Source organism: Haliotis rufescens, unplaced genomic scaffold (genome assembly GCF_023055435.1).
Source record: "Haliotis rufescens isolate VD_foot unplaced genomic scaffold, xgHalRufe1.0.p SCAF_35, whole genome shotgun sequence".
Classification (NCBI taxonomy): Eukaryota; Metazoa; Mollusca; class Gastropoda; order Lepetellida; family Haliotidae; genus Haliotis; species Haliotis rufescens.
The window spans coordinates 1,241,633-1,266,937 of record NW_025964057.1 but is presented as its reverse complement, the minus strand read 5'-3'; the positions used below and the strand labels follow the sequence as shown (position 1 = coordinate 1,266,937).

The following is a 25,305-nucleotide window of genomic DNA, read 5'->3' as shown; positions in this document are numbered from 1 at the left end:
CCACGACCCGGGGACCCAGGCGAGGTGTGTGCATTGGAGTGTATACACGCTTACATCGGCGGAACTCTCTCATCACACTGGATCCCGTAGCGGAGGGGGCAGGACGGACATCACAGCGAACAGAGGATTGTTACCGAATCTCACCATGGCTGGGCAGGTAGGTCTATCATTTAGTAATACATATTTGATGAAATACCTCATAATAGGAATATTTGGAAAATACAATGATTTTTTTTATTCTTTTGGTGTTACATGAGATTGATCATGTTCTGTTTTAAAAGAAATAATGACACAAAGAGAACGAAAAAGTTGTGTAGATAATCTATAATCCTCTTTTTGCTGTGTACAGTACAGTGAGTTTCAGTACAATTAAAAGTTGAATTTTTAATCCAAATCAGAAATCTCGCTTTGACCGAATAAAGATTTTGTTAAAATAAAAACTATCTGAGAGATAAATTCAAGTAATAATCATAATAAATAATTTCTCAATTTACAAAAAAATGAACTCATCAATCTAGACAAAACACAACGCCAGCAGGGCGATGTCGGTTTGAGGACAACATAGTCACTGCGATCATCTTATGGTCAAAATGGATTTCTTCTGATAAAATATTCTAATTTGGAAGATAGAAGAAGAACTTATATATACAAGCCCGCTTCCCTTCTCACGACACGATGACAGAGAACAGTAAACCTGTTGATAGACACACCCAATCTCATTTAAAATCAGATCTTAGATCTCGCTAGGCTACACCATAAATCTCAGGACATTCCATTTCGTGTCACGTCAGAGTGATCATTCTTCAACTTTGGCCGACCAATGAAATCACTGACATTATGTCGACATTAGCCAGTCGGGAAGCAGCTTTATCGAGATTTACGACTCTAGTTTCAAATGGCGATTTCCATTTCCAGATGACGCTTTGGAAACTGTTTTGACAAAGTTCTCGATTTAAAATTTGAAAACTGAACAAAAGAAAATTCTGGAATGTCTGATAGATGGCCGAGATTGTATGGCAGTATTTCTCACGGGCTATGGAAGTCTTCAGTTTCAAATGTGTATCTCATAGAACCACGGACCTATACAAGTCCGTGATAGAACCGAGAGATACACATACAGTCCGTACAGTCCGTGTTGTCGTTCGGATTGCCTGCCCCATGACCTTTCCGAGCTTACATGATTAGAAAACACATTCGGAGTTTCACTTTCGCTATGTGGTACTGACGCCCTGACTGTCGATGAAAAATCGTTCTGGCATGTACTGGGATATCCGCAGAACTTTTCATTATGCAACGGTAGCGAGCACGGAGACCTGATTATAATGAGTTTGTAGACAACCCGATTTTAAAAGGGTTGCAGCCATACGGTGTGGAAATGTCAACGCGAGAGACAGTCATCCTTGACTGTCGCCGTAACAGATTAAATATAGAGTAAGAGGCATGGTGACCCTTATGTTATGTATAATACCATGTATAAGACTGTTCCGTACAGTCCTGACAACAGGCTTCTTATGTATCTATTATTGTATTGTGTCTCATTAGCCTTATGGCTGGGCGTTACATTCAAATTATATATCCATTTATCATATATATACACAGCTTATGTGACGCGTGACACACAAATAAACTTTCTCCAGATGTGGAGATGGCAGGGAACAGCAAGGTCATAAAGTATTTACCGTCGTGGCGACGGACTCAGTATACAGTGACGTGACAATACCTTAGCTGTATGCAATATTTGCAGATGCATTTTAGGAGAATACCTGTCAGTGTATGCGCTGATTATTTGGCACATGTTTTACTACAATGAGCCAGAAACCATGAAATGTGCGTTCGTTCATTTTTTGACACAAGCAACCCCCCAAAAAACAAAACAAAACAAAACAAAACAAAACAAACCAAAACAAACCAAACCAAACCAAACCAAACCAAACCAAACCAAACAAAACCAAACAAAACAAAACAAAAAAAAACAAACCAAAACAAATAAACGGATGCCATTTAATTACTGCTAATAAGGTCAGGAAGTCTATATGAGGTGTGTGGTGCGGGGGTGGGGTTGCTCTGCTGTTACTTAAGTGACGGGTCACAGAATGGCGAGTTGTGGTGTCTGCGATTATATCATTCGGGCCACTGACCAAACTCAACCAAGTCACCAGTCCATTTCTCTGTTAAAACCTGATGTAAAAAAATGCCTCAAAGTACCGGAGTTTGCCTCTCAACATCTTCCCAGTTCAAGAAATATATATAATGGCTGATTGCTATGGGTGTCCACTTGTACCATGCATAAAGGGAAGCGGGCGAGTTAATCTGGTGAATACCTACATTCCCTTTGAAATGACAATGACAACGTTAATTAGTGATAGCTTTTTTCTTGTGCAAATAACCCAGGAAAGGGACAAGACACATGCAGCATGATGAACATAAAAGACAATTTGACTCCATGCAAATATACAACGTTATATGTTTTAACATGCAAACTTCTCGTACATTAACCGCCTTGTGTCTAGAACAGCCTGGTCAGGTGCGCACTTAAAGGATAAAGGAAGCCATCCAACTATAACTAGTGACGTGAAGATCTGAAGTAACACGTGATCTATAAACATCTCAGAATTCTCTTTCTGCACGAAATTACCCCTTAGACCTTACGTGCAGAAAACTAAGTGTTAAATTTACCAGTTTGGCCTTACCAACAAATTCCGTGACGCTAAAATAGCACAATCATATAAGCCTCGGTGTGAGATAAGCAGCGCTTGAAATGTCCGCTCGATGGCTACCTTTAAGGATTTGGAAAGTTGTTTACCCATCTTATGACCCATCTTGAAAAGCCATGCATAGCCAAGTGAACACAATGCGCTCAGCGTTAAAATGTAAGTCGATCTACGTATAACAATCATCCAGGCAACAACAGGGGTACATAGCTGTCAGTGGTTTCGTGTGTTCTTTTACTGGCAGGCGAAACATAGGATCTGGTCTCACGCTAAATTGGTCACTGTGGAATGGCCTTTGCCTTTTCAATTGACTTTGTTGTGGTTTACGGCCTTCCCATTGAATCCTATACATGATACATTCAATGCTCCGCATACTGACGCAGGTTTGCTCACAATCAAATGAGCGTTGTCACAATAAATAATGTTTTTCAATATCAAATATGCTCGCATGAGAGAAGACATTTCTTTTATATTTCTTTTATTTACGATCATGATACCAGTATGAGAACACCTCGAGGACAACCCGTTCATCAGAGTAAATGTATTATTGTACGACCCACCAAAACAAGGTTGTGTTTTTAAGCGATCTCGTCACGACAACTCGTTTAACAACTTGCTTACATAATCCACGTAGCTGTACCATTATCAACAATTTCTAAACCTCAGTTTCCCGTCCTGTCACAGTTGACAACACTCTATAATTCTACGTCACAATAGCAGCTCCGTCCTTCTCAAATGTGCCGGGCTTATTAATATGACTTTTTTTTCGAAAGTCAGACATACCTAAACATATAAAAATGCTGTTAACCCTTACATCTACAGGTAAACAGTTTCCGTTGCGCTATAATACGGCGCATCATAAGGTGGCCTAAGCCAGACTGAAATCATTCATTTCATGAAATTACAAAACCTGTCAGTCATTTCGTGAAGCTACTAATACGGCTAGTCAGTTCGTGAAGTCACTTAACATCTGAGTCGTTCGTGAAGTTACTAATATATGAGTTTCTGTTTTACATTCACTGACTGATAACATTTAGTAATTAACCTAATTCACGATCAAACAACTGAACTACTGATTACTACAAATAGTTGTAGCTTTTTAATTCGTCTGGCCCAGTTACTTTGGCCATACACAAATTGGTCTAAACTAGATTCACGGGAAGAGCCGATGCTCAGTGCCCATTACTTGGTCCCAATGCTAGGTCGACTGGATGACTCTCTGACAAGAAGTGGCTTCACACACAAACATATATCAATATTCGAAATCAAATCCTGGACTCGGGGAAAGAGGAAGGTTCAACCATTAGGCTCTCCTACAGGGAGGGAGCAGAGTTGCGTCCCTTTGGCACGCCAGAAACCTATGCTTGTGGGGTTCGAATTCAGATTCGCCCCGGTTGTGTTTCTAGGTTTGTCAGTACCATACCCGTGCTCGTGGGTTTCACCGAAGTGGTAAACGTCAGAGACCTGTGTCAGTTCGGGCTTTCCTCCCACATTAAGCTGAAACGCCGTGATATAATTGAAATAATGTTATAGGCGGCGTTAAACACAACTCACTGACTCATTTTGGAATGACATGTTTATTATTAATTATGTGGATTATATATGCCTGGTCAATATACTCACTTACAGTATCTTTAGGTGACATTTTAGAGGTTGTAGTAGCAAGTTGTATGAAGGAAGGGTTGCTTTAGATTTTAAGTCCTTTATTCGTATTTGTATACTTTGATTCTTTTGAAAGAATTAAGATCATGTACATGCCAATCATGTCTTCATCACTTCATCACCAGTGTTACCAGGATACCACGTCGTAATTACACCCCCTCCCCCGTCCCCCTCAACACATCATCACATACTCATTTACTCTCTCATTCACTCACTGATACAGATCCTATTTCCCCACTCTTTCACCCATCCTCTGTTGTTGCCAGGAGACGGAAGAGCGCGGCAACTGGAGCCGGAAGATGGACTTCATGCTGTCCTGTATAGGGTTCGCTGTCGGTCTCGGCAATGTGTGGAGGTTCCCTTATCTGTGCTACAGGAATGGAGGAGGTAGGTGTGGAGCCAGCTAGTTGTACCCAATGGCTGTCCAAACTGTCACTTCGGACTCATCTGAAACAGACAAATGTCACTTGAAGACTACTAATAGTATTACCAGTGTTCGAAATACCTGCCTGCCCGACCGTCCGAGACGGGTTGATTTCAACTCGGGCTGCCAGATTTTCAAATCCCCCTGCCCGACGGTCGGGTTATATTTCATATGTGAAAATATTCTAAATATTTCCCGATGATAAGCATTAATTCACATGTAAAGATGAATGATAAAATGTAACCAAAAAGAAACCCCGTTAGCTTATCCTGAGAAACATATGATTATAGTGGGCAGGCAGGTTTTGGTCAGGGCTGGCAAGTATTTCAGCTAGCCAGTCCTGTGGTCTGGCTGAAATTTTTGGGAGTTTCATACCCTGCAGTAATAGGCTATTATTTTGTCACAAATCCGCATTGGTATGTCCTGATGATCTAACATAGCCTTTCAATCTTCGTTCACCGTCTATATAAACAGCATGTATCGTGTCAACAAAGAGACATCACACTCACGCCTTTGATAAACCATCTACCACTAAAATTAGTAAAGATTCCGATTTTCTAGTTAGATAATAAATAGCATGTTCGACCGTGTAGAGATTGCATTCACAATTTACTGCATAGATGGTAAATTGAGGTCTACTTATTTTTTAGGTGTAAAAATGTGCTTTCAGGTGTAAGCAGCTGTTTTTCTGCTACACTTGTAGGTTCCACCCTGAAAACTAACAAGTTCTATGTAACGAGGGTTTGGTCTCGTGATGGCTGGCAAGGACGGATCTAACATTTTTAAAAGGGAGGGGTTTAAAACATCAAAATTCTCTCTCAGTCAGTTTTACTGCTTACAAAATACTACTGGTTTTTAAAGTACAGATTCGTGGTATCCCCACAGTCCCATCACCGACCTACATTCCGACATATTTGAAGATGAAGATGAAGATGATGAAAGCTAACAGATTCATTGTGGATATTCTGCTTGCTACCCGACCCTTTTGTCAAACACACGGATACACTCGAGTATAGTGACGGACACCTGACAGAGTTGGGTCAAACATGGATACACTCGAGTATAGTGACGGACACCTGGTAGAGTTGGGTCAAACATGGATACACTCGAGTATAGTGACGGACACCTGATAGTGAGTTGGGTCAAACATGGATACACTCAAGTATAGTGACGGACACCTGATAGAGTTGGGTCAAACATGGATACACTCGAGTATAGTGACGGGCACCTGATAGAGTTGGGTCAAACATGGATACACTCAAGTATAGTGACGGACACCTGATAGAGTTGGGTCAAACATGGATACACCCGAGTATAGTGACGGACACCTGACAGAGTTGGGTCAAACATGGATACACTCGAGAAAAGTGACGGACACCTGATAGAGTTGGGTCAAACATGGATACACTCAAGTATAGTGACGGACACCTGATAGAGTTGGGTCAAACATGGATACACCCGAGTATAGTGACGGACACCTGACAGAGTTGGGTCAAACATGGATACACTCGAGTATAGTGACGGACACCTGATAGAGTTGGGTCAAACATGGATACACCCGAGTATAGTGACGGACACCTGACAGAGTTGGGTCAAACATGGATACACTCGAGTATAGTGACGGGCACCTGATAGTGAGTTGGGTCAAACATGGATACACTCGAGTATAGTGACGGACACCTGATAGTGAGTTGGGTCAAACATGGATACACTCGAGTATAGTGACGGGCACCTGATAGTGAGTTGGGTCAAACATGAATACACTCGAGTATAGTGACGGACACCTGATAGTGAGTTGGGTCAAACATGGATACAGTGGAGTATAGTGACGGGCACCTGATAGTGAGTTGGGTCAAACATGGATACACTCGAGTATAGTGACGGACACCTGACAGAGAGTTGGGTCAAACATGGATACACCCGAGTATAGTGACGGACACCTGACAGAGAGTTGGGTCAAACATGGATACACTCGAGTATAGTGACGGACACCTGATAGAGTTGGGACAAAACATGGATACACCCGAGTATAGTGACGGACACCTGACAGAGAGTTGGGTCAAACATGGATACACTCGAGTATAGTGACGGACACCTGACAGAGAGTTGGGTCAAACATGGGTACACCCGAGTATAGTGATGGACACCTGATAGAGTTGGGTCAAACATGGATACAGTGGAGTATAGTGACGGACACCTGATAGTGAGTTGGGTCAAACATGGATACCTTCGAGTATAGTGACGGACACCTGGTAGAGTTGGGTCAAACATGGATACACTCGAGTATAGTGACGGACACCTGATAGAGTTGGGTCAAACATGGATACACTCGAGTATAGTGACGGACACCTGATAGAGTTGGGTCAAACATGGATACACTCGAGTATAGTGACGGGCACCTGATAGAGTTGGGTCAAACATGGATACACTCAAGTATAGTGACGGACACCTAATAGAGAGTTGGGTCAAACATGAACGAGATTCTCATCAACATCTCCTCGAGTACTTCGTGATGGTGTTGCAGTGGGTGTTGCGTGACGGGTACGTCGTGCCGAGGTACAAAACGTCAGATGTTTATGGACATTTGCACGTGGCAAATGGGTCCATTATCTGTAAATCTCTCCCCTCGAAAGATCTAAATGTGTGTCGCCATGTGTGACACCTGTGAATTCATTTGAGGTTGAAATAAAACTAAAACTAAAACTATAAAACTCCAGTCCAGCTCAATCCAACGTGCGATGAAGGGAAACTAGCGGTATAAAACAAGTCTTAAATCACCACGTCTAAGGACGAACACTCCATATATATGGAGTGGATATATACACTGAGATAGCATCCCCATGTAGGATATATATACTGAGATAACATTACACTGAGATGGCATCCAATGTAGGATATATATACACTGAGATGGTATCCAATGTAGGATATATACACTGAGATGGTATCCAATGTAGGATAAATACACTGAGATGACATCCAATGTAGGATATATACACTAAGATGGTAACCTATGTAGGATATATACACTGAGATGGCATCCAATGTAGGATATATACACTGAGATGGCATCCAATGTAAGATATATACACTGAGATGACATCCAATGTAGGATATATACACTGAGATGGCATCCAATGTAGGATATATACACTGAGATGGCATCCAATGTAGGATATATACACTGAGATGACATCCAATGTAGGATATATACACTGAGATGGTATCCAATGTAGGATATATACACTGAGATGGCATCCAATGTAGGATATATACACTGAGATGGCATCCAATGTAGGATATATACACTGAGATGGTATCCGCAATGTTGGTTATATACACTGAGATGGCATCCCCATGTAGGAAATACTCACTGAGATTGAGACTACGTCCAGTCTTTATTATTTCCACGAACCCTGACGTATATATGCCACCGAGATTATTGTGGGGGTATTTTGTCTCACACAAAGGACTTTTAGGAGTCAAGTGAGTTCGCAGGACACTTGACACTTGACATGAAATTGAAACCAACAATTAATGTCACCATAAACAGCACTTGGAGATATCCGAGTAGGGTTTAGCTGGGTGTAGTTGGGTGCAGCCATGTATGTCGGGTGTAGCTGGATGTTGTTGGGTGTAGCCATGTACGTCGGGTGTAGCTGGGTGTAGCTGGGTGTAGCTGGGTGTAGCTTGGTGTTGTCGGGCCTAGTTGGGTGTAGTCGGGTTTAGTTGGGTGTAGCCGGGTTTGGATGTAGCCAGGTGTGTCAGGTCTAGTCGGGTGTAGTTGGGTGTAGCAAGGTGTAGTCGGGTGTAGTCGGGTGTAGTCGGGTGTAGCCGGGTTTGGTTGGATGTAGCCAGGTGTGTCAGGTCTAGTCGGGTGTAGTTGGGTGTAGCAAGGTGTAGTCGGGTGTAGTCGGGTGTAGTCGGGTGTAGTCGGGTGTAGTCGGGTGTAGTCGGGTGTAGCTAGGTGTTGTTGGGTGTAGCCATGTATGTCGGGTTTAGCTTGGTGTAGTTGGGTGTAGCCATGTATGTTGGGTTTAGCTTGGTGTAGTTGGGTGTAGCCATGTAGTGTAGTCGGGTGTAGTCAGGTGTAGCCGGATGTAGTTGGGTGTAGTCGGGTGTAGTCGGGTGTAGTCGGGTGTAGTCGGTTGTAGTTGGGTGTTGTCGGGTGTAGTTGGTGGAGTCGGGTGTAGCAAGGTGTAGTTGGGTGTAGTCGGGTGTAGTCAGGTGTAGTCGGTTGAAGTTGGGTGTTGTCGGGTGTAGCAAGGTGTAGTCGGGTGTAGTTGGTGGAGTCGGATGTAGTCACCTGTAGTCGGGTGTAGTCAAGTGTACCCGGTGTGACTGTAGTCATCTGTTCCAGCCACCTTCCTCATCCCCTACCTCATCATGTTGGTCCTGGCTGGACTCCCACTGTTCTACCTGGAGCTCGCCCTGGGGCAGTTCGCCTCTGAAGGCCCTATCACGGTATGGAAGATCAGCCCTGCCTTTACAGGTGAGTTAAATGTACTACTACTACTACTACTACAACAACAACAACAACAACTACTACTACTACTACTACTACTACTACTACTGCTGCTGCTGCTGCTGCTGCTGCTGCTGCTGCTGCTGCTGCTGCTGCTGCTGCTACTACTACTACTACTACTACTACTACCACTATTACTACTGCTACTACTACTACTACTACTACTACTACTGCTGCTGCTACTACTACTACTACAACAACTACTACTACTACTACTACAACAACTACTACTACTACTGCTACTACTACTACTACTACCACTACTACTACTGCCACTACTACTACTGCCACTTTTACTACTGCTACTACTACTACTACTGCTGCTACTACTACTACTACTACTACTACTACTACTACTACTACTACTTCTACTACTACTACTACTACTACTTCTACTACTACTACTACTACTACTACTACTACTACTACTACTACTACTGCTGCTACTACTACAACAACAACTACTACTACTACTACTACTACTACTACTTCTACTACTACTACTACTACTACTACTGCTACTACCACTACTATTAATACTAATACTAATACTGTCACTACATATTTTTAAATGCTTGTTTTTAATGTTCTGTACAACTGTGCCGCTTTGTTGTATTGCTAGACTTGGAACAGTCTTTTTTCTTTTGCGAGTTATAACTTTTGTATGTACATGTTGCCGTTGTTATATGGCAGACGAGATTATTGTTTTGTCAAGAGTGTCAGTGGCAACAAATGATTGAAGCGCTAGTAAAAGGTCGAGTGCGGATTTGAAAAGTGACCATATTTGAACAGGAATTGTGATCAGAGAAACGTGCCAAGCTTGATCGGATGAGGATGTGAAAGTTTCAAGGAAGCTGGATGTACCTATATGAGTGCGACACAGGCGAACTGAGCACATTTACCACCTGACTTGTGTCTCCCCTACTTGCCAAGTGCGGATTGGATACCGATCTGAAAACACCGAATTTCTGCCAGCTTCCAACACTATTTAACAGGCCAAGGAGACAGGCCAGTCACAAGACATTCGACAGTGATTACATTCTGGAAATTCCTCAGTGCACTGGCCTATTATCGGGGTTGTGACCTATTGCTGCAGTTACCTATCTGACCCATTGTATTACCCGTCTCGAGTGTGTGCTTAAAACTATGCGTTCAAATATTTATTGATTGTTTATGGATCCTGCATGGTAATTTACTTACTCCAGAATTTAGCATTAAGAGCTTTCTAGGTTAACTTTTGCGCTTCAATTTGGAAACCATCATCCAATTAATACAGTTTAAACATGTTGCCAGTCTCTTTACTCACCTGCCCACTGATTTCCCTCACAGGTATTGGGTTCGGCATGCTCACCATCAGCGGCATGGTATGCATCTACTACAACGTCATCATCATGTACTCCATCTACTACATGTTTGTCAGCTTCGTCAACCTCGACGACACTGTTCCCTGGGAGACGTGTAACAACACGTGGAACACCATGGCGTGCAGGAAGGAGCCCTACCCTGCTCTGGACACCATGGACGAGGGCAACAAGACCATGACGTTGTTTGGTAAAGGACTAAATGATATTCTGGGGAATCGAACCCGGGCCTTCGATGTGACGAACGATGTAACCACCGGGGTGCCTACAGTCCAAGTCCCCAAACAGGTTAAATAGGGGTTGTAGGAACAGAGATAGACACAGTTGCAACATCAGGCGCAGGTTACATTAATGACTTATTCGTAGATGAATCATGGGGAAATGATGAGTTTTCAACGAGGCAAACATTTGTTTCTATATATCTATGAAATGATTCGATCCAGTAATTCAGGTAATGCAGTTTGAAATATGATAAAGCCAACGAAGCATATTTAATGAAGTACTTAGAAATCATGATGTGGTCCAATTATCCGGGGGGGGGGGGGGGGGGGGGGCGGTCGGGTAGCCTAGTGGTTAAAGTGTTCGCTCGACACGCCGAAGACCCAGGTTCGATTCCCGACATGGGTTCAATGTGTAAATCCCATTTCTGGTGTCCCCCGCCGTGATACTGCTGGAATATTGCTAAAAGCGGCGTAAAACCATACTCACTCACTCACTCACGAATATTGAATAATGATGGCGGTGTGTGTTGAAACCGGAATTCTTCACCTTGCCAGTTTACGGAAGCTAAAGCATAGGTTCCCATGAACACATTGCTTAGATGTTTTCTTACTACAGATGAGATCTACAAGAAGCCATGTGTAGAAAACCTCCTCCAAAACATCTCCGCCGTCTACAACACCAGCTTGACCAACATTACTCAGCTCAACTCCACCATGATACAGAACGACGTCACCAAGAACTGCATGATCAAGTACACCACGGCTAGTGCAGAATACTGGGAGTAAGAATTACTTGTGTTATTGTGTTATAAGTTCATGCCTATATGTCCATCCGAATTCTACATACACTTTATCTCTGATACAGATATACAAAAAGCAATGCTTTGATTCGCTGGGTATAGGATTCTGCAACTGTGTAATTCTGGACATACATGGAAATCTTCATCAACTAAACTTGATGTCCCTTTTATAATCTGACTACAGACAATTTCATTATCTCATCACTGCTGTGATATAAATGAGGATATCTGATATAAATGTGAGGTCTTTCGCGATCCAAAATGGTCAAAACTTGTTTCTGACCAAGATTTTGTGAGTTTCCGGATCAGTAGCATATGATGAGGCTTTCTTTCTGTGGCATCACCTCACGCGGCACAACATCGATAAAAAGGAAAGCATCTGTGATGTTTAATTCTTGTTTGTTGGTTCGCGGGTTGGTTTGTTGTTTAACGCCGCACTCAGCAATATTCCAGCTATATGTCGGCGGTCTGTAAATAATCAAGTCTGGACCAGACAATCCAGTGGTTGACACGAGCATAGATCCACGCAGTTGGGATCGATGACATGCATCAACCAAGTCAGCGAGCCTGACCACCCGATCCTGTTAGTCGCCTTTTACGACAAGCACAGTCGCCTTTTACGGCAAGCATGGGTTGCTGAAGACCTATTCTAACCCGGATCTTCACGGGTCTCTTGTTCGTAGTCAGGTTATTTCTCTCGTGACCACATTGTACATAACGTCTACTCGGAAAATGTGAAGAAACGGGTCTTTTCGCCAGGCTAAATACTTAAGCTGCGAAGCTTAATTACTTTTTGTTAGCAGTTTTATTTCGAATGTGTATACATCGGCTTGCTACACAAAGATTTCATATGATACACACACCTAAAAAACCGTTAAGCATACCTTTTCTTTATTTTCATCTCGAAGTGTATGTATCTTTTGGAAATATCTACTTATGACTTTGTTCTTAGTGTGATGACTGTCTGAATTACCATCAAAACGTGCTGGAATAAGAATGTATTATGTACTTTTAGTGACTGGAAAGTCTCCATTTTGTCGGTAATGTTGGCGTTATTCCTTTGTTGTGGATACGGATTCTTGTGAATCTAAAATATCTACACTCATGTATTCAGGCATGGTAATATATTATCTGTGAACTGGCACATATATGACACAGGAACACGACCTCCTTCCCAACTGTTTTCGAACACTTGCGTCCTTCAAATCTTCACATTACAGGTGACCGCCTCCGTGGTCTAACGGTAGAGCGTCCGCCCGGAGAGCGGAAGGTTCGGGGTTCGATCCAAAGCCGCGTCATACCAAAAGACGTTAAAAGATGGTACTTGTTGTTACCCTGTCTGGCGCTCGGCATTAAGGGGCTAAAACAAGGACTGGTCGGCTCGGAGTCAGTATACTGTGTCTGAGCGGGATATTCATGTTAAACTGCGGCATGGTATCTCAGTGTGCTAGCACTAGAAATCGGCATCAGTCCTAGCACGTCGCTATATAAGTGCAATAATCTTGGACGCGACGTGAAACCCCATTCCACCACCACCTCAAATTGCAGGTGATCTCAGCTGATGCGACTTAAATAACTGTCATTCGTGGTCGTGGTAGAGATTTTACGCGCGCTTCAAATTTCCTACCCTTATACTAGGTGTTTCTGTTACTGCTAAATTTGAGTAAACATTGTGAACGAAATGATGTATCACTAATACCTTTCTCACGGGAAACAGATGTTTAGATACGGGAGGTAGCTTATGACGTTCGAACTCACCGGATGTTATCGTGTCAATGACGTGATACGCGAAGTTAATAGTCGAGCAGACGAAAATTAACGAACCCGCAAAGGATTCTTTTGGGACGATGAAGAGGGTTGACGGAATCCGAGTTATGTACATTTCACTCTATTTAATTTAGAGAATCGATACTTCTTTCCTTGCGCAGTGAGTCAGTCATATTAGTAACATGAACACAGATTGTAGATAGTAATTATTGAGGGGTGGTAACCACGGAAATCATCTGTCGAGTGAGTGAATGAATGAGTGCTGATAGTTTTACGCCGCTTTTAGCAACAATCCAGCTATGTTACGGTGGGGGACACCAGAAATTATACCCATGTGGGGAATCGAACCCGGGCCTTCGATGTGACGAACGCTGTAACAACTAGAGTGCTTACAGTCCCAGTTCCCAGGTTGAATAGGGGTTGTAGGAACAGAGATAGACACAGTTGCAACCTCAGGCGCAGGTTACATTAATGACTTATTCGTAGATGAATCATGGGGAAATGATGAGTTTTCAACGAGGCAAACATTTGTTGTCTCTGTTTATATATACTGTGCACGTTGATCGCATTTCAGTAGCTAAAGGGGGATAACTCTTCAGAGCTAGTTTGTCCGGATTTGCAGTTTGTTTTTTGTCTGTGGTGGCAATTTATCTAAACTGACCTGATGTTCTTATAAGCGTAGGGGAGGCACGTGGTTCTGTGCGTAGCGCACAAGTGATAAATCAGGTGAAGTTACACAACGTCGGTCGCGGTGAGTCCTTGGATGGGTGACCGCGTTTCAGCAGCCTGGCTCTTGAGTGTGTCTTGGGCTTCGGTCCTGCCCCACACTGAAGCACATGTAACCCATGTATCCTTGGGCAAGTGATATTTTTCTAAATGTGCCTCTGTTCACTCAGCATAGAATGGGTACCCGGTAGGATGTGGTTGTTAACCTTTTTACGCCTAACAGGCAGCTTGGGTTGTGTGATCCCCAGGGAGCTGAGAATGATTCTTGAGTGCACACTGATCCAGTGACCGGGGTAATAATAGAGTTTCAGCATGCCCCTGTGTGGTGGAAATATGCACGTTATAAACGGCCTGTTATAATACAGTGGGTCATACTTTACATTCCTCTTGCAGGCGTTATGTTCTCCGTGTCCACGAAGCTGATGGCTTTGAAGATATGGGCGGCTTCAGTTTGAAGAACGCCGTTACGCTGTTCTTCGCCTGGCTCCTCATCTTCTTCTGTCTGATGAAGGGAGTCAAGTCATCGGGCAAGGTAGAGTGTTGCCTGACTGTTGTGACGTCACTACATGTCCGCTAACCGTCACACTTTCTCTCAATTTCCCCTCCAATCACTGCACCCACAGCAAGTCGTTCAGCAGCGTTAAAATCCAGATCTTTTGTTCGAATCCCAAATTCACCCTGATTATGATCCTTGGTTTATGAGCACCACATCTGTGCTCGTAGGTTTTTGCTATACACATCGATCGCGATCTTCGTCACTATGGGATTTCCTCCCACATTAAGCAGACCCGCCGTGATACACCAAATACAGTTCAAAGCGTAACGCTCACTAACTCACATTGATATCACAGTCATCTTATTTTCACAGGTTCTCTTTCATTATTCACGAGCTCATTCACTGACCTCTTTATACTCATGAAGGAAAAGGGTGAGTGAGTGAGTTGAGTTTAACGCCGCTTCTAACAGCATTCCAGTTATATCAAGGCGTGTCAGCTTAATGTGGGAGGAAAGCCCGAAGTGATGCAGGACTTGTGTTACGTTGGTGAAACCCACGAGCTTGGGTGTGGTGCAAACATACCTACAAACGTGATCGCGGCGAACCGGGATTAGTACCCACGATCATAGGTTTCTGGCGTGCCCAAGGGAGGCAACTCTGCACAGAGTATTGCGGCGCCTTTGACGACAGGGCCAATCGATGAAGGGACAAGAAGTAGCAAAAATAGATCGTGACAAAATAGAAGTTGCTAGCCCTAAAACAACCTTCGTGTTTCAAATTCAACAAAACTCTAAATGCCAATCAAAGCATTAGTGCGGCGTAAATCAGCATTCACCCACCCATGCATGTGTTCCAGGTCGTGTACTTCACCGCCACCTTCCCCTACGTCATCCTCATCGTCCTTCTGATCCGAGGTCTCACCCTGCCTGGCTATGAAAAGGGAATCGCGTTCTACATGATCCCTGTCCCCGAGAAGCTGAAGAACGCTAAGGTGAGTATTTCGTCCATTCAGGATTGTGTACAACTCTGCGTGATGTGCCTACGTATTGATCAGTAACCTGTAGGTTCGCCCCGTTTCTATCTGTCGTCTATATGTAACCCCACCTCTTAATCCGTCTGTATGTCACTCCACGTCGTAATCCATAGTCTTTAGATAACTCCAAGATTTAATCCATAATAAGTCTGAAGGTAAACATCTGACACCACGGTTGATTCTTCACATCAGCAGAATATAGGAAGCTTGCAGCTGTTCATGAGGTCATACTTTTGCTGCATTATTACGTATAGATCGTATATGGAGCAATCACCAGTTCATAGTTACTGTTTAAACTTGTCTTACATAACACAGGACTGAAACGACCTGTACTTGTATGAGAATTGGCACGGATTTCTTCCCTCATGTCTTCAATGAGCAGTTTAAGCATTCCACCGCAATCAATAATTGACATGACTGAATGAGTTGGGAGATGGGCTGTACAGAACAATAATACCTATGGTTTTGGGACTCGGGGCTAGAATTGGTCAACCATGCTGGTTGCAAGAGACTACTTAATGGCTCTGTTACTTTGCTGGGGGCGTGTCATCGAGCACTGACGATCGGTGTTCACAATATCAATCACTGGATTGTTTGAACTCTGTTTGTTTGTTTGTCTTTGCGTGTAGGTATGGGGAGACGCTGCCAGCCAGATCTTCTACTCTCTTGGGCCAGCATGGGGCGGTCTGCTCACCATGTCCAGCTACAACAAGTTCAAGAACAATTGCCAACGGTGAGTGCTGGTTCGAGTCCCTCCCACACTGACCCTTCTACCCATGGTAATGTTTAGTATTGACATGACCCTTCTACCCATGGTAATGTTTAGTATTGACATGAACCTTCTACCCATGGTAATGTTTAGTATTGACATGACCCTTTACCCATGGTTATGTTTAGTATTGACATGAACCTTCTACCCATGGTAATGTTTAGTATTGACATGAACCTTCTACCCATGGTAATGTTTAGTATTGACATGAACCTTCTACCCATGGTTATGTTTAGTATTGACATGAACCTTCTACCCATGGTAATGTTTAGTATTGACATAAAACCTTCTACCCATGGTAATGTTTAGTATTGACATGACCCTCCTCCCCATGGTAATGTTTAGTATTGACATGAACCTCCTCCCCATGGTAATGTTTAGTATTGGCATGAACCTTCTACCCATGGTAATGTTTAGTATTGATATGAACCTTCTACCAATGGTAATGTTTAGTATTGACATGAACCTACTACCCATGGTTATGTTTAGTATTGACATGAACCTTCTACCCATGGTAATGTTTAGTATTGACATGAACCTTCTACCCATGGTAATGTTTAGTATTGACATGAACCTTCTACCCATAGTAATGTTTAGTATTGACATGAACCTTCTACCCATGGTAATGTTTAGTATTGACATGAACCTTCTCCCCATGGTAATGTTTAGTATTGACATGAACCTTCTACCCATGGTAATGTTTAGTATTGACATGAACCTTCTACCCATGGTAATGTTTAGTATTGACATGAACCTTCTACCCATGGTAATGTTTAGTATTGACATGAATCTTCTACCCATGGTAATGTTTAGTATTGACATGACCCTCCTACCCATGGTTATGTTTAGTATTGACATGAACCTTCTACCCATAGTAATGTTTAGTATTGACATGATCCCGGGATGACTTTACAGGGATGCTGTTATCGTAGCGCTGATCAACTGTGGAACAAGCATCTTTGCCGGGTTCGCCATCTTCTCCCTGCTTGGGTTCATGGCTCACATCACTAACAGACCTGTGGAGAGTGTTGTTGACTCAGGTAATTTGTGCACCTTTGCCATAGAAGTATTCACATTGTGTTCGTGTACATCATATACTGGCCGCCTCCGTGGTCTAGTGGTATAGCGTCCGTCCGGAGAGCGGAAGGTCCGGGGTTCGATCCCCGGCCGCGTCATACCAAAAGACGTTAAAAGATGGTACTTGTTGTTACCCTGTCTGACGCTCGGCATTAAGGGGCAAAAACAAGGACTGGTTGGCTCAGGGTCAGTATACTGTGTCTGAGTGGGGTATTCATGTTCAACTGAGGCATGGTATTGGCATCAGTTCGGACTAGTACAAGCAGCCACACACACATACACGTCCATGCACGTCGCTATAAAAGTGCAATAATCTTGGACGCGACGTTTCACCTCACCTCACCAACATGTACAGGAGAGGTTTATTATGGCACAGACCTAAAGTATTCTACTCACCATTACTTCTACATTGGAACCTCGTTATTCCGTGCCCCGTTAGTCAGGAACGCTGCCATGCCGGACGAACACTGTCCTGCTGGACAATGTAAAAGTACTGGGAGATTTCGACTTTTATGGGATTCGATTTATCTGGACGATTTGCATAGATATGACCCCGTCCGAATTTACAGGATAACAATATACATGACACATTGCAGAAAATGCTTAGTGTAATTCTAAATACGCAAGGGCGACAGATACATTCCACAACATCAATGAACACATACTATTCAAGTCAACACACAGCACGATAGTCAACACACAACAAAGCAGTTAACAAACACACGCTCATCCTCTCCTTCACGTGAAGAGGGGGCAGATGGATGATGGCCCAGCCGTCTTAGGCACCGCAATTTGATGTGCAGAGTTGCGTCCCTAATGTGTACCAGGATCCTCTGATCGTGGGTTCCCTGATCATGATTCTTGGTTTCACAGCACTAATCGTGAATCGTGTGTGTCTTCAAAGTGGTGAACGTCTTAAACATATCTGTCATAACGGAAACACTATTAAAAGCTGCATTGACTAACTCACTCACTTAGCGAAAGGTCCTATTTTTCTATTCGGTGTGGAGTGTTTATATTGAAACTTTTATTTCCTTTGAAATAGGTCCCGGCTTAGCGTTTATTGCCTACCCAGAAGGCATTGCACAACTTCCGGTGTCTTCTATTTGGGCCTTCATGTTCTTCTTCATGTTGCTGACGCTGGGCCTTGACAGCCAGGTAGGACACGTCGCCATCACTTGCTTAAAATGTACTCCGATATATTGGCATATTGATATATTTCATACTATTTACAACTGCCCTTTCTATGTTGAAAAGTACATGTCTTGTAGGTGCTGAGAGTGCAACGTTACTTGCATGTTCGTCATGTACCTCAGATACCGTTGTGCAGTAGGGTAGCCAAGTACATAAAGTGGTCGCTGGACACACACAACTCCCAGGTTCCATTCCTAACATTAGTACACTCTGTGAAACCTTTTCCTTGTATTCTCTGTCATGGTACAGCAGGAATATTGCTCACCAACCCTCTTTATATACAGTTCGTCATGATGGAGACTGTCATCAGTGGTATCTCCGACGTCTTCCCGAAATACCTCCGGAAACACAAGGCACTCTTCACCCTCTTCTGCTGCCTCATCGGTTTCCTCCTGGGGCTGCCTCAAGTCACAAAGGTACGGCCAAACTCACTGATTCTATGTTTATATTTTTGAAAAACGATGAGTGGGAGTTGTTTATTGTACAATAAAATACTGCAGGGAGGCCCCGAGTGTTTTATTCATCCCTGCAGTGTTTTACTGTACGATAAAGGACGGCCACAAGTGTTTTATTTCTCACATGAGATATGACTTTGCACTGCCTCTTTAAGGATGATGGTAAAATAAAAATATTTACTCTTATTTTAATATTAAGAATAGTGAGAATCTGACCCCGGCAATGTCGGACAAGTCCATTTCATGCACTATATATATTCTCTTTTCCTGTAGGGTGGTATTTACATGCTACAACTGATGGACTGGTACTCTGGCAGCTACAACCTGATGCTGGTGGCTCTGGCCGAGATTATATGCATCATGTACGTCTATGGTGAGTGACGTCAAGTAATCGTATGAACATTGTTAGGCATCGGACTCCCCTAGACGCGTTTATGAAGTACTCAGTTTCACCCTGGGAAATACCTGTTTAATAACTAGACTGTTCCACTGAATGCGTCTGTAGTTCAATGCATCAGACATGACACTCTCGACATTTTGAGGGCAACTGTACATTATCAGGCAAATGTAACTCATGAATGACGTCGGTGAGTTTCAGAATTTAGTAGTTTTCTTGTTTTGAATATACAGCACCGTTGTGGAAAAAGTGGCACAGATGTAACTCTCGTGGATGTCAGGATCTGTTTGAGGTGGATTTGAACTCCCGAATCGATGACAATAGGATCCTTTGTCTGTCCATGTGCATGCTGTGCAGTGTTGCTTTGCACTCTCACATTACAATGACATACTATTCAAAGAGACATTGAACAGAACGTGATCCTCCAATATTGACAGTTGACAAAATATTGGAAATCAAAAGTATAAAACATGTTCTACGAATGTTATTATATTTGGTTACAGCAACATGTAGATATGCCACAGCATTTCTTCACCCGTTTGACACATACCTCAAAAGATATGTACATCCATAAATGGCATGGTTCCTTGTCCAGTTCTAGAAAAGCAAATTACTACACTACTTTTAAGACTACTATTATAATAGAACCTTATCTATTAGGTGCCAATTTACATAAGTATAGAACCGCTCTTTCTTGATTTCGTTGTGTCTCACATAATCAATGTAGTGGAACAGGCAGATATGAAGGTATTGCAAGAGAACATAGACTTTGTAGGATTTGTTAAACTGATTATATTGGAGATGAGTATCACTTTGTATGTGCATGTCCAGCTTATAATGATTTAAAGCAAAATATCTAAATAACTGTTTCTACCACAACCCAAATGGTAACACATTTCGTAAATTAATGGGGCGGTCGGGTAGCCTAGTGGTTAAAGCGTTCGCTCGTCACGCTGAAGACCCAGGTTCGATTCTCGACATGGGTACAATGTGTGAAGCCCATTTCTGGTGTCCCCCCGCCGTGATATTGCTGGAATATTGCTAAAAGCGGCGTAAAACCATACTCACTCACTCACTCACTCGTAAATTAATGACATGTGATTGTACAGAAACTATGAGACATTTATCAATGTTCATTTATCATGCAATGAAACTAAGAAAATGTATGAATGTGTAACACGCCCCAGACAATGTACTGTTGGCCTTTAGCCTCATCAGTACCATGACTAAAGATTGATTGACAGTTGATGTTATTTATCGTTTTAATCCTAATGTTCACTTTTCCCAGGCTTCAGGAACTTCATGTGTGACATCGAGATGATGGTCGGCAGTAAGCCCAATATCTACTGGCTCGCCAACTGGCTCTTCCTCACGCCCGTTGTTATTATTGTAAGTAATCAAAATACATTGCAGTATAATTACTGAAACCTAACTCGGTTTATAATGCCAGCTGACGCACATCACCCGATGTCTCAACACTTATTTTTTTCATGGCATTTTGTCGATTTACTCGTGTCATAATATTAGAAGCCTGTTCTAAATCCTCGATTCTGCTTTCCTATGTTAAACTGTCCTCACTGCTCTGGATGGTCTCTTCTGGTATCCTCTGTTAAACTGTCCCCACAGCTCCAGTTCTCTTCATCCGATATCCTCTGTTAAACTGTCCCCATAGCTCTAGTTCTCTTCCTCCGGTATCCTCTGTTAAACTATCCCCACAGCTCCAGTTCTCTTCCTCCGATATCCTCTGTTAAACTGTCCCCAGAGCTCCAGTTCTCTTCCTCCGGTATCCTCTGTTAAACTGTCCCCATAGCTCTAGTTCTCTTCCTCCGGTATCCTCTGTTAAACTATCCCCACAGCTCCAGTTCTCTTCCTCCGATATCCTCTGTTAAACTGTCCCCAGAGCTCCAGTTCTCTTCCTCCGGTATCCTCTGTTAAACTGTCCCCAGAGCTCCAGTTCTCTTCCTCCGGTATCCTCTGTTAAACTGTCCCCATAGCTCTAGTTCTCTTCCTCCGGTATCCTCTGTTAAACTATCCCCACAGCTCCAGTTCTCTTCCTCCGATATCCTCTGTTAAACTGTCCCCAGAGCTCCAGTTCTCTTCCTCCGGTATCCTAAGTTAAACTGTCCCCATAGCTCTAGTTCTCTTCCTCTGGTATCCTCTGTTAAACTGTCCCCATAGCTCTAGTTCTCTTCCTCTGGTATCCTCTGTTAAACTGTCATCACGGCTCTAGTTTTCCCCCTCTGGTATCCTGTGCTAAACTGTCATCACGGCTCTTGTTCCCCCCCTCTGGTATCCTGTGCTAAACTGTCATCACTGCTCTAGTTCCCCCCCTCTGGTATCCTATGCTAAACTGTCATCACGGCTCTAGTTCTTTTCCTCTGGTATCCTATGCTAAACTGTCCCCACTGTTCTAGCTCTCCTCCTCTGCTAGCATCTCATGTTAAATTTCCCTTCTCGTTTCCCTACTTCATCTCGTTTGGTATCCGATGTTAAGCGTTCCTTATCTCTGTTTTAGTTCATCGTGGTGATGTCGGCCACCCAGTACACGCCTGCCTACTACGGCGACTACGTGTTCCCTGACTGGGCTCAGGGCCTAGGATGGTGCATGGTCGTGTCTCCAATCCTCTGGATCATCATCATCATGATCATTCAGGTCATCCGATACGGACCGGTGAGTACAGACAAGGGAGTTCTAGGAAGATTTACATAGTACATTAGTGGGGCGGTTAAGGAGAAAATTGTGCACATTGGGTTGAAAGCACCAGACCTTGCACACTTATAAATTGAACCATTCGGAACACTTCTGGATATGGATCCACCTCAGCAGCGCCTCCTGGTGGTAGAAAATCCAAGATGGCCGCCAAAATGATGCCAATCTATGCTCAATATATCATAATTATCTCGTCAAGGTACACTTATATCCATAGTATTATGAATTAATTGCAACAATGCTGTATATAATTCAAGTATAATTTGCAGCGGTCCTTGGTGATAGAAAATTCAAGATGGCGACCAACATGGTTTAAATCTCTTATGATGCCAATTTATACTCAATATATCATTGATTAACTATCTTGTCAAGGTATCCATATATCCATATACAATTCAAATCTGGTATGCAGCGCCCCCTGGTAGTGACAACAATCCAAAATGGCCTTAAATTCAAAATGGCCTTCAATATGTCTTAATTTTCAGAAATTGTCCATTTCTACAGCAGATATAGATATTATTTGATATCTTTTAACTTCGGATAAGTTGATAAAAATTACATGGTAGAAATGACTCTATTTATTATTATATAAATGGTAAAATAAGAAATTTTCTCCCAAGTATTTAAAAGATGTCTTGCTTAGAGAACAATTTAATGAAGGCATCTATTCATTGACAAAGTGCAGCTTTCTCCTTCACCGTCCCTCCATACTTGTACTGAATTCCAGCTGCGTGTTAATCAAAGCGACAAAACCCTTTCTTTAATTATACGAAATCGATTGTACGATTCCGACTGTATTATGAGCTAGTGTTTATGAATCACAGTCAAACAGAAAGATTACTAGGTATTGGCGAAAAGGTGAGCCTACCCTATCGCCGGTACCCGTCAACATGCAAAGACAGGTATGGAAGCAGTGAATACCATGAAACGGTACCCGCTCTCTCCAATGTGTCTTTCATCTCACTTGATGTATAATGAAACAATTCCGTGTCCCTATCTAGGCCAAGGCTTTCCGAGCGACACCAGGTTGGGGACCCGCTAACCCTGAAGACAGGACCGGCAGATACGCCACCACCTCAACCTTCGACGACGTCATTGTCGAAAAGCCACCATTGCCTTACACAAATGGAGGCACGGAAAATCCAGTCTTCTACAGCGAAAAGCTGTAATGTAAGACTTCCAGTGGACGACCAGTAGGAAACGACTATACTGGACTCAGGAAATACTCAACATCCAAACCAGAGGATTTATGGAAACGTTACAAACTGGGGCTGAGAAAATCTCGTTCGCCACAATGTACTCAGTTTTCGCTCATTTTCTATTTTGCTTATTTTACTTTGAAATACTCAATTGTCTCTCAATAACCATGTACAGGTAAAATGTCACTTGAACTGATTTCGATGACGGGAAAATAGTCCAACACAAGAGAAAATATGGATATGGATTTCATTGACTGTTTGGTTTGGGTTGTTAGAAACATATTTTTTTATCAGATGCTTCGTGTTTCATGTTTGTTCATATTTCAATATATAGACTTTCTAAACATATGATAGGGATACACTTATATCTATTACATTTTGGTAAATCACTGTCCTTGACTTTGTTGAGCAAGATGGAACATGACAGACTTACTAATGGAACATGAATATAAAGGCCATATGTTTATGGCCACTGTTGAATCATTGTAAAATGACAATGCTGACATCAGGTTTCACGGCTGGGCATATCCTATCATATCTACATCACGCTTTATGAACTTGAATTCAACTTTTTATTCCCATGCTATATGCATATATCATGTTCTTCTGGTGTGAAGTCAGGATGACATATCCCTATCATATGTTGAGTAATATCACACTATATGTCAAAGTGCGCACATGTATGTACATACATCTCTGTCGTGATCTTTATGAGTTAAATATAGGAAAGCAATAACACTTATGTATATACAACATATAAATATATGTATTCAACTTTAATATAATTAGTTTAACTTGAGGTTACATTTGTCTATTTGCATATTTCAGTATCCTGAATATTCTGTGCCACCTTCCCTGGCAACATCCATCCAAATGGAAAACTAACTGAATCTAATGTTTCATCTTTCAAATTTACCATGTGACACTATTTATATTCATCGTGGATGATTATTTCTATGTTCTGTAAAAGTCCGTGATAAGCACATTGTAATTTGTGTTTGTTTGTCTAATTGTTCTAAAATTTATTTTGTAAAAAAAGCCATTGTCAGCACATACTATTGTTTGTTGTTATCTTACTTCTGACCTGACTACGTACCACAAGTCGACAAAAGACTACAAAACTCAAACCAACTCATCGCCGATGGCAACGCTCAGCTCAATATCATGCCAGTCAACAGAAACAAGTGATATCACTGTTGGATTTCACTTGGGGTAATGATAGGACACAGATATAAAGGAAACTTCACACATTCGTTGACAAGGGAGACAACTCCACCATTACTTCCGGCCGATTCTAACCAACGAGCTTGTTGTAGCTAAAGGCCAAGGACACCGTGTGACGGCTACAGCACATTTCTTCCGACAATGAGCAGCAAAACATCTCCGCTACTGATATCGTCCACCTTTGTTTTTTGTCTTTCATAAATACAGCCAACTGGTACGATCACTACCATGATACAGTGTTAATGAAAAACAGACCCTTCGGGTCAGAACAACTTGAACTCAAAAGCAGTGAATAATAATGTTATCTTTGTCCGAATCAAAGTTAGTCAAAACAACCTCCACCCTATACCAGGATACGATTTATCTGAGATAAAATTGGCGTGATTGCCTGCGGGGAATATCATACGATTAAGTATGTCCAGAACGACTGAGTCAAATACACCAGATGCTGACAGTGATATTAAACAATAGTTTTCAAACTAAGAAACAATAACACCAACAATATCAAGTGTTAGTTGTTCGTGCAGATGCAATAATATTTTTGACCAGTTAGT

At 42.5% G+C, this 25,305-nt stretch overlaps 1 protein-coding gene across 1 annotated transcript; it reads left to right on the top strand.

Annotated features, from left to right (window-relative positions):
• On the top strand, window positions 1-24,580 carry LOC124134386 (sodium- and chloride-dependent glycine transporter 2-like). The gene is made up of 15 exons (XM_048381025.1): window positions 1-157; window positions 4,640-4,760; window positions 9,158-9,289; window positions 10,652-10,873; window positions 11,521-11,686; window positions 14,591-14,729; window positions 15,550-15,684; window positions 16,356-16,459; window positions 17,411-17,535; window positions 18,618-18,730; window positions 19,051-19,182; window positions 19,495-19,594; window positions 20,907-21,007; window positions 22,134-22,289; window positions 23,330-24,580. The coding sequence occupies exons 1-15, from the start codon at window positions 146-148 to the stop codon at window positions 23,495-23,497; spliced, it is 1,926 nt and encodes a 641-aa protein (XP_048236982.1). The 5' UTR covers window positions 1-145; the 3' UTR covers window positions 23,498-24,580.
• The last annotated feature ends 725 nt before the right edge of the window (window positions 24,581-25,305 follow it).